Source organism: Mustela erminea, chromosome 3 (assembly GCF_009829155.1).
Source record: "Mustela erminea isolate mMusErm1 chromosome 3, mMusErm1.Pri, whole genome shotgun sequence".
Classification (NCBI taxonomy): Eukaryota; Metazoa; Chordata; class Mammalia; order Carnivora; family Mustelidae; genus Mustela; species Mustela erminea.
Genome location: NC_045616.1, coordinates 158,577,347 through 158,595,653, shown reverse-complemented (window position 1 = coordinate 158,595,653; position 18,307 = coordinate 158,577,347). Strand labels below are relative to the sequence as shown.

At 52.1% G+C, this 18,307-nt stretch overlaps 1 protein-coding gene across 3 annotated transcripts in view; it reads left to right on the top strand.

The window, feature by feature from the left end:
* The window catches only part of ADCY2 (adenylate cyclase 2), a 409,046-nt gene that overhangs the window by 370,984 nt on the left and 19,755 nt on the right, over window positions 1–18,307 (top strand). For 2 of the 3 annotated variants that reach the window (XM_032337793.1, XM_032337794.1), the window contains exons 20-22: window positions 4,221–4,379; window positions 13,077–13,223; window positions 14,760–14,867. In XM_032337793.1, the coding sequence (XP_032193684.1) occupies window positions 4,221–4,379; window positions 13,077–13,223; window positions 14,760–14,867 (414 nt within the window). Of the gene's footprint in view, window positions 1–4,220; window positions 4,380–13,076; window positions 13,224–14,759; window positions 14,868–18,307 lie in introns of those variants that run through there. The other variant, XM_032337795.1, reaches the window with a different exon arrangement.

Below are 18,307 nucleotides of genomic sequence, written 5' to 3'. Positions count from 1 at the left end.
TGAGTATCTTTGCCATCACTTGCAGCCACTCCTCAATTATAGTCCTCTGTTCAAAAATCGTCTTTTGTGCTGTGACAGGAACTGTCCCTCCTTGGGCTCCCACCCTGCTTCTGGTCTCCAAGGAGCGGCCGAGGTGCAGGGTTTTCAAGGACAGTGTTCTTCCTCTCGCTGCACACGAGCACGATAGCCCAGAGAACAAAGACTCGTGGCACGCCATGCACTCTGCCTTCACCAGAGTTTGCTTGGAATTCTTGGATGGATGGTGTGACGCAGAAAAGCGATTTATATAGAAATAACCAACTAAATGCAAAGCCACTTAAATTAGATAGATGTCCCCAAACAGCTGAAAGTAGGAAGTTCATGACGGCACAGTGAGAGCAGAGGCCAGATCCGTGGCTGCCAGTCCAGCGGCCTGGAAACACGGTCGCCTCCCCTCATGCCTTCCTGGGAGCGCCAGTCTCCCTGGAGCTGCTGTGGTCCTGCTGCAGAGTTCTAGAACACCCTGTCTCCTCCCCAGCCCATGCTGCCTCCATCCCTGCTGTGTGCTTGCAGTCTTGACCCTCTGCACGTTTCAGGTGACCTACTAAACCATGCCTGCGCTTTTTTCCTGCTTCATTGATTCTCCCGAGACCTGGCTTTCTCCGCTTTTGACCTGCTTACTGCTCTCACTCTTGGAGAAAAGGCATGTCCACTCTCAGGAAACCCTGTTAGAAGTGAAAGATGGGAAAGAAACGGGCTTCCATGCAGAATATCACCTGTGTGGTCACTCCTCCGGAAACAGGGCGGCCCCTCTGCGGGGTCTCCTGTTTCTCCATTTCATCCCAGGGACGTTTGGTCTTTCATTTTCTCCTCCCTTGATCATTCAAGGTTGCTTCACAACAGTACCTTTTAAGGACCTAGAAATCAAACCGAATTCTCCCCAGTCTTATTGGTCACTGCGGTGACAAGCGCACAGTACCACTATGTACATGGCCGTGTGGCTGCCTCCAGTGGCTGCCCAAGATCCATTACTCTCTGGCGTGAGATAACCCAAAGGGTTCAAGATCATGATAGGGCATAATTTAACACAATAACTCTGACCCCAGTCTTATAAGGAGTCTTTTCTTGTTACGTCACTAATGTTGACAACAGATCATACACACACCCAGGGGTCTGAGAAGTCCCTGCTCCTTCCAGGGGCGATGGTGTTAACGATCATTCCCTGACAGCCCGGGGTCGGGATGTGCCAGGGTGAGCCAGGATGAAGGTCCCAAGTCTTCTGGGCTCACAGGAACGTCCACATTTTTGTGATCTAGTGCTCTGCATGCCCTTCTGAAAACACAAGTAGGTCACAAATGTCTGATATTTAAAATAAGGCTTTTAAGTTTCATAAATAGGCAGGGACTCGGGACTTCCCAGGGGTGTGTGTGTGTGTGTGTGTGTGTGTGTGTGTGTGTGTGTTTTAAGAACAACAGTATGGACATTTTGCAACTTATTTTTGTTGTCATTTGTCCTCATGACCCCTCTGCCCCATGACCATCTTTTGTGAAATGATGGTGATGTTTTTGCTTTCTGAGCAAATTAGCAAATTAGCATGCTACATATTGCTCTGGGTATCTGAGACACCTAAATAAGACCATAACACACCTCCTGGAAAAGAGCTGGGGTTGAAATACAGTCTGTGGTACAAAATGTCTGCCTGAATTCAGGCGCCTTTTTTGAGAAACAGAGACTCTCTGTATTTCTCCTGAGTTTGTGAGCACACACTACATTGAGGGTCTGCATTCTACAAGTCCTACAAGAAACAGATCTGGGCAGGTGGCAGTCTGGTGGCCTCAGTTAGGCTGAGGTCCCTGTGTGCAAGGCTTCAGAGCCCAAGAAGGCGTGGACTCACACGCTGCCTGCCGCCCCCTACCCTGCCCGGGACCCCCTCTTCTGTCCGTGTAGAAAGATGTAAACCCCTCTAATTCCTTGGCTTGTTTTCAGAACTAGACAAAGCAAGAACTGCCCTTGAGGCTGTGTCCAGTGTGAAGGACAGCAGTGAGGTTCCCAGAAACAGCCTGGTGCTCCTTCCAGGCTCTTCCTGTTCTTGCTCACCTTGCCGGCACACATGAAGAGCAAAGTCCACGCCTCTGCGTGGTGTCTGGACCCTGGGAACGGTCAAGTAGCCCCAGACTCTGGGAGGTGGGCAAGGATGTGAGGACACAGCATCACAAGGCAGTGCTGCTGGTTTCGTTGAAGGGACATGCAGCGTCTTGGGGGCAGTGGCTTCCCCCCCCCCCCCCCCCGCCGCACTGCAACCTTCATCTGACCTGCCCCAGGCGTCTGTGTCCGAGCCCCCTCTCCTTTCTCGGGTAAGGACACAGTCATTGCATCTCAAGCCCACCCGCCGACCCGCAGGATCTCCTTAATTACACCTTCAGAGTCTGTTTCCAGAGAAGGTCTCTCAGTCCCAGAGTCTGGAGACAAGGACTTGGAACTGTCTTTCTGGGGGACACCATTGAATCCGTTCAGTTGGTTTGGGATGGAAACATCTGTCTTCCATTGGGGGTTCTCTGTGAGTTTCTCATGGGCTTGTCCTTCAAGGAGCGGGTCCTCTAGCAGAAGCCCTGGGGAAGTGGGAGGTGAGCACCTGCCAGAATGTTGCTTTCAGTCCAGGGAAGCTGGTCCCAAAGCATCGCTGTCCCTTTCATAAGAGACTTGCCAGGTGCTGCCTGTGATGCGGTCTCGGTCACTGGGGAGGCCTGACCACCCCTTAGTAAGGCTCCTGGAAACCCCACATGGTCCCCTGCGCTGGACCTGCTGCCTGCCCTGCCCGCTCCTGGGTTCCTCCCCGGGTCGCTTTGTCGGATCCCGAGTGTGCATCTGGGTCTCCTCGATGCCACCATCAGGGATTGCCAAGTCATCTCAGTTTAGAACCAGCCACACCACGGGGTCATCCCCCAAAACCCAAACAAATACTCTATTCTCCAAGCAACAGGCTTTTTCCAGGAAGTGCAGGGCAGGATTTCTGTAAGTGCAGAATGTGGAAGATTTGGCATTAATGTAAAAGTTTAATATAAACAAACATTAAAAATATCTCATTTGCAGTCTTAAAAAAAAAAAAAAAAAGCCTCTACGAAGTAAAAATAAATTCCCCACCAGAGGAGGAGGAATAATTTCTGAGCACATCGTAACGTGGTCTGAATCAAACCTAAATGGTGAATGATCATTGTTCTTTCAGGTTTCCAAATGTGGATTGTTTTAGTTGCCATCTGTGCGTGGGAGGCTGTGTGTGTGTGTGGTTTGTGTTGCTCTGATACAGCTAATCAAACCAATAAAACAGACCCCAGCATTGATTTCTTCTTTGCTTTTTTTTTTTTTTTTTTTTTGTCAGGAAGTGACTCTTTGGCTGGAATTCACCCCATTAGGTCCTGGTCTCACAGGAGGATTCTTTTAGGGCTGTTTCACCATATAAAATTATTTCTATCATAGCGATGTAACACAATGCCAAAATCAAAGAAACCCTTTCCTAGGAAGCGGACTTCTCTATCTCTACGTTAATAATAACAGTTAAAACACACACACACACACACATTAAATTTCACTACATGATAAAGCATGAACACGTACATTTTTACTAGCAGGCATCATCTTAATTAAATGATCCCCAAACGAACTTCTGGGTAAACACAATGTCATTCCCTCAGCACAATGCCCTTCTAAATGAAGAAAAATGAAATTTTCAGTGAATACTTAGTCTCAGAATTTTGTGGTGGGGAGAACTGATTTTCAAGGAGTCAAGGCAAACTGCCACAAATGAGCATCCTTGTTTTTTAAATGCAAATTGTGCCACAGGGCGCTCTCTCCGCTAATGCATTTCCCATGTTTCATTCATTCATTGTTTATACCCCATTATGCCTCTTCTCCAAAGATAATGCGAGCCATCTTTTTATTAACGTAACTTTGCAAGAAGCCTCCAGTCACTGCCATCACTGCCCACACCCCCCCACCCCACCCCGTCCCATCCTGTCCCCAAGGCTGGTTCTTTCCCAAACTTGCTTTTGTGCCAGTGCAGGTGAAGGGTTGGCGGGGACAGACTCGGGGGCAGCCGCGGGCTTCGTAGGGAGGGAGACCGTTCTGTTCGGGGGGGTTCTTTTTTCAGTTTTGTTTCATTCTTTTTGTTTTCTCTTGAAAACCTCCGCTCTCTGGCAGGACAAGATGCCCTATCGTTTCTTTACCTCTGTGTCCTCTTGTAACAGAGTGAATATTACTGTAGGTTAGACTTCTTGTGGAAGAACAAGTTCAAAAAAGAGCGGGAGGAGATAGAAACCATGGAGAACCTGAACCGCGTGCTGCTGGAGAACGTGCTGCCCGCGCACGTGGCGGAGCACTTCCTGGCCCGGAGCCTGAAGAACGAGGTGGGCGCCACGGGGCGGTGCGCTGGGCCAGGGCCAGCCGCTGCTGGCGGGACCTGGAGGCCGGCGGCCCTTCGGACACCTGCGAGCTGCACGTGTCCGCCAGTGGCCTCAACGGGTCCGTTGTGAGACGAGGCTGACGGGTTTATAGGGATGGCAGCAGGGACCCGGGAGTTAGACTCGCCTCCGAACGTGGACTCTTTATTCCTGGTTTTTCTCAGGGTGCGGCGGGAGGCTCTGGGGTTCCCAGCAAGGCACAAAGGTGGCCTCTCTGTGGTGTGAGGGCCGCCTCCCTAACCGGCTCAATTCCAGCAGGCATCCCACGGCTCGGCTCGTAGCTTCCCCGAGGGCCTCTTGAGAGCCTTAGAATTTCAAAGACAGGACATAGAGTTGAGGCGCTCTCCGCACAAGGGCAGGTCCAAGACTTGGGTCTGCTCCCTCGAATGGGTAGAAGTGCCGATCTCTGGGAGCGTCTGAGGGAAGGCTTCCTTAACTAGAATTGGAAAGGCCAGGATGTCGTGGTCACGTCAGAATGGCTGATGAAATCAGATGTCACGACATCTCTTTCACGTTCCTGACTTACAAGAGTCAGCGGGCGGATGGGGGCAAACTCATGTTTGAGCACCACTGTGTGCGAAGGCCTGCGTTTGGCACCGTGGGGGGTTCAGAGGTGAGGTGCGGTCCGTGTTTGGGGGAGGTTCTCAGTTGGGATCAGGAGCAGGCGAGGGGTCTGGGAACCCACAGATGCGGACACTTGCCCATGGAGAAGCCGCGGGCAGCATCTCGGGCACCTCCCGCTCGCCCTCCAGGATGCTGGGGTGCAAAGCAGTGTCAAGTGAGAAGGCTCGGAGCAGTAGTTCCCCGGAGCGTGTTTGAAGTTGCCGTTGGGTAGAAAGCGTCGGGCGGTGAGTAGGAGCTGAAGGTCATCACCGTCGTCCTCCTGGAAGCCTGCCAGCCGTGGCGAGCCCGTCAGGGTCCCACCGCGGGTTTCTCTGGCCACGGACCACTCACTCGTCCATTTCTCCCGCTGCTCTCGCAGGCGGTCGCTCGGCCGGCACCTGTCGGCCGGCTGCTGGCAGATAACGACATCCCTGCTTCTGTTAGAAGGAGCCACCTGCTTTCAGTAGCAACAGAGAGCATGTTTGTCTGTCTGCCTAGCTCTCAGTTCAGCTCATAAATCCAGTGTGTGCTGAATGTCGCCCCTGCCCTGTGGCCAGGCTGGTGCTGGGCCCGGACACAGATGGACGAGACAGAGGCCACCCCATCACCTGGAGGCGACAGCGTCCTCCTGTGTGCAAGCAGACTAGCATGAATGTGTGAGTCCGGAAAGGCCACCACTATGAGACAGCAGGTTTTGAAACTGAAAAGAAAGTTCTAGAAACTGGCTGGGGGGATGAAGATGGGGAGGGAGGGAGTGAGAATATTCTGGCTCAGGAGGCTACCTCTCCACGTGGGCATTTCGGGAACTCTTCAGGGACGAAGTAGGAATCATGTCACGACATCAGCCCTATGCCGTGTTTCCATCTCTGTCAGATAAGGAAAGTGGGCTCCTTGGGGGGCCTCATGCATGGCCCCTTCACTCCTGTGTGTACTTGGAACCTGTCTTGGGCCCCAAGGAATCCCCAGCTCACCAGTGGCTCCTGAGGACAGCTGGTCCTCACCAATAGGAGCCAGAGCCTGGACCCAGGCCACCTGCAGCCCTGTTGGGAAGGAGGCACTCACTCCGTTTCAGAACCTTCCAGACTCATTGCCATGGGCCGCTCCAGGCCCCGGAGCTGCAGACCCACGGCAGGGGTCTTTGGTTTTCACTCCGGGTGCCGCGATCCCCGCACGTCATTGCTGTGTTTGCCCTGGCGGCCCAGTTTGCTCGGGACAGTAGAGCGACACACGCAGAATCTTACGCTGGGAGCTTCGGGCCAGCAAGACGGTCCCTGACCTGCTGGCGACATGCTGCACGGCTGTGGGTGGCAAGGGGCTCTGTCGGGGGGCAAAGGACACATGACTGTCCTCAGTTGTGACTTCCCGTACCGCACCTCCAGGTTTTGTCCGTTAGGTTAAATGATGGCGCGGCGGGGCAGGGGGAGCTACCCAAGCTGCCGCTGTTAAGTCGAGAGGATTAAAAACTGCCCGGGACCAAAAAAAAAAAAAAAAAAAAAAACTTCCAGGGACCCCCGTCGGGCCTCGCAGGGCAGGACAGTCCACCCCGTCTGCTCAAAGGCAGCACAGTGGCCAGGGCGGCTTGTGCTCTACGGCTGCCGAAGACCAAACGCTCGGTGCAGGAGATTCTCCCGGTGATGAGCCTCCTGGGGAACATCCTGAATGCAAAACAGAGCTCCATGTGCAACAGGAGAGAGAATCGCTACCCCTCCCCCCTTCTAACAGTCCTGAGCACCCCACTGGGAGTCTCAGTGGGGGGGATCATGTTTTTCAGGTTTTTTCCCCCAGGACTCCTGACAAGGTTACTCTAAGGAGACTCATTTAAGGGTATAAACCAGAGCGAACTCCTGCCTCGTCCTTCTGACTTCCTGACAGGTTGGCCGCCCGCCTTCTCCTGTCCCCATCAGACCTTTTGTCCTCGCCTGACTGTCCCCAGACAGAAGAAACCATTCCCCGCCCCAGCGATGAGGAATCCTGGCCTCAGAACCCCAGGCTGCCAGGCTGCTGTTGCTGGGCCTTCGGCAGCCACGCGATGATGGCCTGTGTGCGGTCTGATGGCTCGGATCCCGTCAAGGCCATCAGGTGTCAGGGCCGAGTAGATGTCCCCTGCGTGAGCACTCGCTCTCCCTAAGGCTTTCTGAGGGGGAGGTCTGGCTGTTGTGGAATGGCGCGGTCCCTGGAGAGGGATCTTTTCCAGTGGATTCTAGACCAGGCATGGCAGAGAGCCACCAACAGGGACCATGGGAGGGGCCTGCACCCAGGAGCAAAGCTGCTCAAAGGGAAGAGAGGCCTGGCCCGCCTGCACCCGTGCCGGCTTTCCTCCTCGGGCTGGGCCCCGCTTCATGGCTGAGAGCACAGGTCTGGTCCCTGCCCTGGCACTTCCGAGCTGCGGGACCCAGGCCTCCTTCCTCTCTGAGTCCAGGACTGATTTTTAAAGCAGTAATTCCTGCAGAGCTCTTGGAGTGGTGCCTGGCATGCAGTCCACACTCAATTTTAGTTATCTTGTAAGTAAATACCCCAGATTTATGCAAAACTTAAGAATCACTGCCCACTGGAATTTATTAATCGTTTTAAGGAAGTCTTCTTCCCCAGCCACTACATGGCCCAAGGAGGATGGAGAGCAAACCCCGATATAACCTCTTTGTCCTCCATTCTGATTCCCGCAGCTCCTCGTCTGGGGGGCGGGCTGAGCTCCTGCGCCTGCTGGATGCAGAGACCCAGGGCTTTACTTTTACAGCTGTGGAGGCACGGGTGGTAGGAAGGGAAGCCTTTCAGTTCACCATAAGCATTAATTACCAAGGCTTGGTTTTCTGGAACATTCCTTGGGAACATGACATATGACCTTGGCCAGGACCGATGTTAGCAAAGAGCCTTCCAGCTCCTTCTGATTCTCCAGCCCACCACATGGATGTTCAGAGGAAATGAATTTCCCTTCAGAAGTCGAGAATGGTTTAATCACAATAACGATCCCCAAAAGTTTTGATTTTGACGAAAACCTGTTCCCTCCGCCTGTGCTCCCTGCGTGTGGGCAGAGGACGGCTTGTGTCTACAGGCACCTCTTCCTTCCCACGGGCTATTTGTTTTGCTTAGTGCTTCTGCACGCCTCCCTGTCCCTTGGCTGCCCAGGGTCTTGGCCAGATCTGGGCAATAGACCATCCAGGCTCAGGGATAGAGCCCTGTGTGCCGGGCCCCAAGCCCTTGAACTGCCCTTGTGTCGCAGGAACGTTGCGAAAGGCCTCTTGAGCGGACATCAAAGCTAGCTTTCATCGCTCATTGAAAAGACTACGTTTTGTCACTGAGTGGACACTTTGCCAAGTCTGCAGGTGGTAAGGAGGCTTGTGACTCTGAACCAGGCAGCCTCATTGCGGGAGAGCGGAGGCCTGATCAGAACAGGACCCAGATGTCCCTGCGGGGACTCACCAGGTGCGCAGACAGCACTGTCCTTCCCAGCCATGGGCCCACGCCGTCACCCCGTCGTCCAGCCAGACCCCCTAACCATGTTCTTTGTAAAGTTAGGCTAGAATGCCGCTCACTAGAGAGGAATTTGTGCTAATTACTTGACACCTCAGAATAAATTAGGGCATTAGGTGACAGTTGGAGGCCCAGGTGCTACATGGTTAGCACATAGGTCAACTGGGAGCAGGGGTAGGTGGGGGATGGGAGGTCCTCCTGGCCATGGAATGAATCAGGGGGAGAGAGCACTGATGTGGGAGTTCGGAAACTGAGTGCTGGTGTCAGTTCTGAACATTTTCTAGGCTTCCAAGCAGACATGTCCACGCTTGGGCCTATGCAGCCCCATTCAGGCTTTGCTCTCATGTTCTCTCTGCGGGCGCACTCTCCAGCTAGACCCTGAGCCCCTTAGGGCAGGGCTTGTGTTGCTCATCTGTGGGTCCGAACACGTAGTGTGAAGCCCAGCGTACAGCCAGCCCCGGGGGGAGGATGTGAGAGAGTGGGCACGTGTGCACACACACACACGCACGCACACACGCGCGCACGCGCACACACACGTGTGCACACACGTGCGCGCACACACACGCACACACGCACACGCACACAGGCCAGGTGCTAGCGTGAGTTTCTGTCTGTGACCCGCAGCAGGAGCTCCCATGTTCCAGAGAGGGCACTGAACCCTTTGCTCATTTACCCTTTGCTGGTCCTGAACACTGGTTGCATGATTCTCAGCCCTTCCCTCGCAGGAAGCATCCGAACGGGCAGGAGGCTAGACATCCTGCTGGACAGGATGTAGTGAGAGGTCAGGCCCCCGGGATCTTCGTTCACCTCCGGCCTTGTGCGTGGGCCAGGACCTGCCATGTGTACCCTATGCTGGGACCACTGAGTGGCATCCTGGGAAAACACCTACCTCTGGGGGACACAGGTGACAGGCAGGTCCCAGACAAGTGGGAAATGCCGAGGGCAGGGGCTGATCAAAGTGTCTGGGCCGAGAGAGCTGGGGCTGCGGGTGGGGACGCAACTGTCGGGGCTTGGGAGGGCAAAGGAGGCTGAACGTTGCTCGGGGCCAGAGCAAGAGAAAGACAGTTGGCATAGGGTTCTCTGGGATGCTGTTCTACAGAGCCACCTGGAGGGGAACAGGCCCCAGCAGAGAAGCTGTGAGAGCAGGAGAGCCTGGGGCAGAGTGATCCCAAGCAGGAGGGAGTGCATCGTCCACGGCAAGGGCAGCTTGGGCGGGATGCTGAGTGATGGAGGAAGCGACGGGGAGTCCCTAAGTGACCCTTGCAACGTGGGCAGGCGCGAGGGCCCCGGAGCGGGATGGAGCCAAGGGACTGCTTTCCCGCTCCGCCAGACGCTTCCTTCTCTCCCCGGCCTGTGCCCTGGAGATCTGCAAAGCCTGACTAAGCACGCTGGGGAGGGTCGAAGTCGACACATGTAAGAGAGTGTAGAGGCCAGTTGGGGCCCTTGCCCCCCAGGGTCCCCCTGCTGCAGCAGGCTTGTGCTGCTAAAGGAGAGCCTCACGTGCAGGTTCCGAGTTTTGACCTCTCCTTGGGCTGGGCACTTTGATTATTGACAGGGGGACTTGAATCACCCAAGAGTGACAGGAAGAGTCACAGCATTGTCCCAAGTCTTCGTCCAGGGTTGGCTTGGGTAGGAGAAGAACAAGTGTCACTCAGCAAACTGCAAGGGGCAGTGGGCACAGAGACGCAGTTGTTCATTCTTATGTCTTAATTACTTGAGCTTATTGGGCAGAGTGGTTCTGTGTGAGCGAGGGTTGAAATGACGCCCAAGTTCATTTCTAACTGCAAAGCTCAGTGATGCCTCTTGGCAGCCATGTGCCCAACCAGAGTCATCCATTCTAGACCCTGAATTCCAGAATCTCCTCAAAGGCTGCCCACTTGCCCTGCCTCCATGCCCAGATCCTCTGGAAATATGAGACAAGCACAGGCCATCAACCAATCAGCTCGTGGCCCTCTCTGGCCCCAAGCCCAACCCAGATACCTGAGAGGACCTCTCATGAGTTTAGGGTATGGTTCTAAGCCCGCACATGTCACTGGCTCCAGAGAATTTATGCAGCTTCCCATTGGTGATGCATCCCTGGCTCTCAAGAATAGTCCTTGAGCCTCGAATTGGGGACCATGGGGCCAGAGACCCATGCCCACCCTTGGTGTTTCCCCAAAGGTTCCCATTGCCTGCTCTGTAGAGAGAGTGGCTGAGAGGTTTGCAGCCCAAGCCCCTAGCAGTACTCACCACCTACAGAGTGCCAGAACAGGGCTCTAGAGAGTAGTCCTGGCCCCAAGGCCAGCGGGAGCCTTGCTGGGTCACCCCACTCCCCTGACCTTCCATTTCCTCATTCAGTCTGTAGTTCATAATCAAGGCTGCACAGCAGAAAAACCTATGGACCTTTCCCAAAACATACACACCATTGGTCAGGGGCAGAAACCCGTTGATGACTCTCCCATGCATTCCTATTTGAGGACAGTGGAATGAGATAGCATGCGAGACTTCCTCCAACAGATAAAACGTGTTTTATCAGACTCCAAACCAGTGCTGAGTCTGATATGCACCCTCACCCATGCTGCCACGTTCAGTGCTGTGTTTCCTTGTCTCCCATTTCTGCCTGCCCTTCAAGACCTCGGGGGAAGGAGAAAAGGTCACATGATGCACACGTGGTGGGAGGCCCGCACTGCCCCTGAATCAGCCGCACGCTCCGTGGTCATTGGGACATGCGGGTTCACGTGTAAAGTGTAGCGTCTGTAAGGGTCAAGTGTGCATCAGACTTGGTAACTGTGACCTTGGGAAAGTAATGTAACCGCCCTCGACCTCAGTCTCCCCTTCTATACATTGAGAATAATAGCACAGCCTCGTAGGACGGTGGCCAGGGGCAAGGTAATGAAGCCTGTGGAGTGTTCTAGCAGCAGGAGCTGGGTCAGTGCTGACCATTCCCGGCCTTCCTCCTGTCATCCTGGTCATTCCCCAGACTGTCGCTCTGGCCAGTGTCAGCAGACAGTGGGGACACGCAGGGACAGAAAACACCCTTTGTCTTGCAGATGTCTTCCTTTTCCTGAGGAGTAGGGAGGTCAGTGAAATGCATATTTCTTTGATAAAACTGGCATTTTTAACTAGAACAGGCTTCTAGCGGGTTCTCTCTCCCCAGTACCCTGACTTCCGGGCTTCATCAGCATCACTAGAATCTAAGCTCGCCTGTCACACGGGCCCCACGTTGCCTTCCCAGGGCATGGATGCTCACAAAGAGCTCCCCCAACAAAGTACCGTCCGCACAATGAGCCAACACAACCATGTTCAGAGCCAAGTAGAAGAGAAAAACCTTGATTCCATTGTCCATGTATTTTGTGAAGATTATGAGGCAGGAGCAGAAGGCATTGCAGGGCGGTTGGCCCTGAGAACAGGAAGCCAACGTAAGTGTAGCTTTTTCAGGAAGTCGTTGTGGTGACCTTCATGGGTCTCCATTGTCCTGATGTGTTTGTTAAGAGACCTCAATGGGAGAAGAACGGTTCTTCTGAGAGGCTCTTCTGAGAGCCCTTTACAAGGGCTGTTGAAGTTGCCGTCTCCCTGGGTGCCCCAGAGAGCAGAGCTCGTCATAACAGCCATGCGGAGTCCGTTCCCTCCCCCTGACAGGCACACAGGAAGTCCTGGCCACCTGCATTCTTTCTCCACTTTGAGGTCAGTCATCTTGTTTAACAGAACATTCCTCATGGTCCCAAAGAATTCTACACGGAATTTCCCATGCTGCACTGCGCCCGCCATGGCACCTGGCCTTCCTGCCAGTGTCGTGTCACCTGTGGGCCCTGATGAACGAGCGCCAGTGGGAGGACAGCTCCTCACCGAGGATCAGCCTCTGTGCCTACAAAACAACCCTCCCTTTCTGAACATGTCACTGAACTTGAAGGCTATATGTTGAAAACATTATGGAAACACCTTAAAATTATATTGACAAGACATTGTAATTTTATTCATGTCTATGGATAAAGAACCATGAACCTCTTTCTACTTAAAAACAAAGGGCTATGTTGAGTAATAGTGTTGGTGTTTGATTCTGTGTGAGTAAGGAACCTGGGGAGTTTCACTGGATCTTTCTGGTGTCATTGAGAAGTACCTTGATGGGTTCCATCTGCTCCTTTCAGGGGACACTAAAGAATAAAATGCATAAAGACCTCAATGCAAAGGGTGTCATTTTAGGCATCACAAGTCACTGTAGGCCAATAGACTGGTTTGGGAGATGGTTTTGTTTGCCTTCAGTTGCTTAAAGGATACCTCTTTGACTAAGAAGTATGTGATGTCTTGCCATGGTCCGAGGTGGGGGTGGCAGAAGGGATTCTACCGGAAGGACTCTTCCGATGAGCTGATAGAGCAGTGGGAACAGAGGACTCGGAACCCGCCTCCTGCTCTTTAGAACCCTTCACCGGGCACCAACGGCCACGGTCTGGAATGTGCTCGGGGCTGGTGTGGGGGAGGTGGAGTGGGATACTGGGCGATTTCTTCACCAGTTCTAACATAGAGAAACCCTTGCCTGCAGAGTGTGTTTGTTGAAAAGGTTTCCTAGTGCTCAGCGCCTCCCTTTCTCCTGGACAGGACTTATACCACCAGTCCTATGACTGTGTCTGCGTCATGTTTGCCTCTATTCCGGATTTCAAAGAATTCTACACGGAATCAGATGTGAACAAGGAGGGCTTGGAATGCCTTCGGCTCCTGAATGAGATCATTGCTGACTTTGATGATGTATGTACTTGAGAATTACCCTTGCCTGGTGGGGTAGCCCCCGCCCCACACTGTAGCATTCTTGTGACCACTGCGGGGGAAGTTAGTCCAGTCTTGTGGCATATCTTGAAATACGCCTTTGGGTGTAATTTTTGGTGGCTGGCTAAGAATGAAAGACTTTTGCTCTCTTACGGTCCTTGACTAATTTTGGAGAGAGAGATACGGTTTTTTTGTGAGATAGTATGATCCCCAGGCACAAGTACCAAAATTAATATCAATAAAATGTCTTTCCAGTGTGCTCATGAATTTTCTCAAAAGGCTTGAGCTCCAAGGAAAATGCTTGCTTATCTCTTGATATAAAAAGAGATAATGAATGTATTTATCATAGTAGATTATTGGCATATCTATCTCAGCATATTCCAAGGTCAGATATCAACTTGAATTGTGCAGGGATGATATGCTTTGTTACTGAAAAAGCAGTCTGTATGAGGGATAATATATCTTAGAAGGGACAAAGTATATGCTTCAGAATTTGAAATAGTTGTCATTTTTCAATTTCCAGTATTCTGCCTACATAGAGAATAATGTGTTTTGTTTTCTGGTAAGAACAAACACACTTGTGGTTTTAAGGATGTTGCTACATCATTCTGACAGATATCAAGCAAAATATAGCAAAATTGACGTACATGAACTTAGGTTCATCAGGATCCATGGAACTTTGAAATACAGTGATGAAATTACTGATGTGATATGATGGTTTCAGGCCAACCTTCTAAATGTCTTGTGTGACCTGTACGTTTTTCTGTACCCACCATTGTGTCTATGAGGTTGATTCAAGACTTACGGTGAAGTCATGGCAAGTAGAGATTCCCACTGGTATGCCCAAAAGCCAGACTGCCAAAAAAGGGTCAAGATGTTCCCAGTCCTCAGTTGGTCCCATTGTCCTCCTGAGCAGAGGCAGACAGCATCTTTCCTACAGCTTCTGCTCCTATTTTTACCTATTCTCCAACCCACCACAAGTCCTAATGTACTTGGATGGGGAGGAGGCCAGTAGGAAGCTGGTAACTGATATCAGAAACTTGAACAAGAAATATTCAGGTCAGAGCTAATGAGAGGAGACATTCTAGATCATTCTTCCCCTTACATCTAGAGCTCAGAGGAAAAAGCCAGTTCTCAGCATTATAATTGGTCATAAATCACCCTCCCCATGCACAGAAGACCTCCCCCACTGAATCATGTTTGTGCTAAGCCTTTCAAACCCAGCGTTGGGAAAATTTATCTGAGGCCATGCACCATAATTTATCCTAGTTTCTTCACTGGCAGATTTTAAAAGCTAATTCATGTTAATTGGAAATAAAACATTATACTGCATTTCCATCCAAGGACACTGTCTTTATGGAGCATATAAAGTGTTCTTTCTCAACCAAGCCCAAGGTCAAAGTGTGAGTAAGCAGTGGTTGAAATAAGTTATATTTCTAAAACCGTGAACTAGAGTTTGAGACTGTCTTTAGAAAGTGCACCCAGTTAAGTCACTGAATGCTTGTCTCTGCTTTCCAGCTGCTGTCCAAGCCGAAATTCAGTGGAGTTGAAAAGATCAAGACCATTGGCAGCACATACATGGCAGCGACGGGTCTGAGCGCCGTGCCTAGCCAGGAGCACGCCCAGGTACAGACATATCGGCCCCCCAACAGCACATGGAGCCTCAGCTCCACCCATAGACCCTCCCTGGGGCCCAAACGGCCATGTGCTGACTCAGAAACTGTACTGTGCATACAACCTAAACCTCAGTGATCAAGACCCAATGAGAAAAAGAGATTCCAGAGGCTTCTCAGGGTCTGTTCACAGAATTCCTTTCTCTGGTCAGCAGGGGTAGGATAAAACAACCCGTCTGGCAGCTGCTTGATACCAGATAAATATACAACAAAGGGTAGAAGATTAGAGCTGTTTATTTTAGGATGACTCATTAGAGATGGCTCCTGGTCTTTTGATTAAAACTGATGTGGTCCAAAACCACGCTGACCACTGAGAAATTTGGTTGAGAAGGTGGTTGGGGCAAAATTGAATATCTTCATTCAATTAACTGTAGTTTTGAGGGGGTTTTCTGTTATGTTGTGTTTTGTTTCTGTGTGTGTGTGTGTGTGTGTGTGTGTGTGTGTGTGTGTGTGTAGATATGCTATGTCGCTTGTGGTTCAGTAAACAAGAACCCCCTCCCTTTTAGGACAGTGGGCTCCCTGATGGCTCCAGGACAGGTTTGCTGTGGAGACAGGTTTGCTGTGGAGACAGAGGTGGTGGGTGCAACTCAGAGGAACAGAACTTAGCAGAGCACAGCTTGCTGGAGGCAGGCCGAGTCCTTCCAAGAAACAAGGGCTGAGCCCATCTGCTCTGCTCCCTCCCCCACAACCCCCTCCCACAGACTGGATGGGGCCAGAGAGGGACAGAGAAACAGCAGCATGCTGAACAGAGCTCCCTCTGCTCCTTTCCCTCAATATTCATGGGCAGAGGCTGGAACGTGAACCATCTGACTGACTGGTGATGCTAACAGTCTCCCAGCTTACTCCATTTGCTCTTCTCCTTGGGTGTTTGCTTCCAGATTATTATTTTTTTAATAGGTAAGCGTTACTTTAGTAATAAGGAAAAGTAAAATTTAAAAAGTAAAATATAAAAAATAATATAAAATATAAATAACATAGAATATAAAGTAATATATTAATATATATCATATATAATAATATAATATAATACGTAAAATAATATAAAATATTAAAAAGTAAAATATATGAGCAATAAATGAAACCTTAGAAGACTCTTACCTTGGGTTCTGAGTAGTGCCTTCCCAAGCCATCTTGGTGTCAGAGGCAAATGAAGAAATGTGTAGCCCCACATACATGGTATTGTGTATTTTTAATAATTAGATTTTTATTGACAGAACATTACAGTATTGGGAAAATTATAAGATAGAGGTATGAAAATGTTTAACTTTTTTAAATATTTTATTTATTTGAGAGGGAGAGAGCGCAAGCAGGCAGACCAGCAGGCGGGGGAGGAGAAGCTGAGCAGGGAGCCCTGAACGGGGCTCGATCCCAGAACCCTGGGATCATGATCTGAGCCGAAAGCAGACAGCTGAACTGACTGAGCCATCCAGGCGCCCAGACATTATCTTGAATTACCTTAATTATACCAAAAACAGAACTGATGATCATTTTATTTTCCTGGCTATAATGGAAGCAAACTTATACTTTTTGAGCACCTTTGATGTTATGGGAAAAGTTAAGCATTAAAAAGTAACATAAAATCTCACCTACAGGAAGGGACCTTCTCCTCTTGCCTGAGGCTGTGAGGTGTTGGGCACTTACTGTCTCAGTCCGCGAGGGCCGCCGTAAGAGACCACCACCGGCGGAGGGGCTCAAAGAACGGCCCCCTCTGACTGTGTCCTCGCAGGGCAGAGACCGAGAGAAAGAGATCTTGGGGAGAGGGTTTTAAGGCTTCAAGACAGGAATTTCGGCAGGAAACAGTTCGTTCCACATATTTACCTTTATTTCAAGTTTTGATGTTTTAGTTCATTCTGGATTTTTCTGCATTCATTTTTATTTTCAAACTATCGCACGAGGATGTCATTTATCCTGATTGTTGAGCTTTTTGCCACCTCCTGTAAATTCTGTGCCTAAAGGGGGGGTCCCCCATTCACGTCACCTCATCCCAACCCTGTTCCTGAGGCCTCGCAGGCCAATCTGCCCTGGTGAGCCTTTCAGGGTACGTGACCTGACTGCACCCACTCCAGACCTTAGGTCACCAACAGACTTTAGGTCCCCTTTGGCGGAGGCTCAGAGTGGAGATTCTCAGAGATGCTGCTGCGTGAAAACCCATTCAGCGCTGGGGCTGTAGGGTGGATGCGCCCCCCATCATCCCCTAAAGCCGAACGTGTCGTGCTCTGCCTCCCCGGACGCTGGCTCCCCAGGGTCTCTCCCTGCCCTCAGGCGCACTCTGTGGCTGAGAGTCCTTACTCTGCCCGTCCCCTCCTCCCTCACCCTCTTGAGCCCCGACACCGTAAATCCCACTCTTGAACTCCAGGAAGCACTTCCACATTCCAGAACCCAAGTTGGGTCGTGTGCCCTGCACACTTACTCTCGGTGTCCTGTCTGCGGCCTCTGGTCGAGCCGGTGGTCACCTCCACCTAGAAGCCCTTCCTCCTTACCCTCCGGTCCGTCGCTGGGCTGCCTGCTGCCTGGGGTCTCTCTCTCGCAGACCCCGACACCGCGTCTCTGTCAAGGGCCTCCCCCATAATCGATCGGTGATCCATCCCCCTGCAGAGTCCGCCCCCGCCAGCCCCATCATCGCCATCCGGACATGGGCCAGGCCTGCGTTTCCAGGTCCCCGTGGAGGGCCGGTGTCCCACAGCCTCATCTTGGGAGGTGGTGTCCCCCCCCCGCCGAGATCCCCAGCAGGGGGCGCTGTGCCCGGCGATGACCTGGCTTTGTTCCGTGGGGGGTGGAGCACGTGCCACCTTCCTGCTCAGGACGGTACTTGGCTTCCTTCCCTGTTTCAGGGACCTGCTCCTGCTGGTCGAAACCCTCTGCTTTCTCCCCGTGACGTTTGTGAACTTACTGAAATACCTCGTGGGTCTGCTTTAAACAAGCCTAACAGATCCCCCCGCAACCACCCACGTCCTAGATGGAGGAGGAGAAACTGAGGCACAGCAGAGCAGTAACTGGCCCAAGGGCACAGAGAGAACAAGTGGCGCCAGAGCAGGGCCGTCCGCTCCGGGCAGGGCTCACCCGCTGCTCCGGGGCCCTGGGTCCCTCGGCTCCTTCTCCGCACCGTCCCCCCCCACCACCCGCACCACGTTCACGGCCGCACGCCGAGGTCCAATCTGAACCCCTCGGTCTCTGCGGCCCCTGCCTGACCTTGACACCCCTTCCCTGCCCCGCAGACCCCATCCCTCCTGCCCTCATCCACCACCGGCCCTAAACCGGCCTTCTCAGCTCCCCGCGAGCTGCTTCCTGACTTCTTCCCAGGCCCCACTCTGTCCTAAGTGTCGATGGCCCACGTGGTGGTGCGGAAAGAGCGTGACTGTCCCGTGAGACCGCTCGTGCCGTCCTACAGTAGCT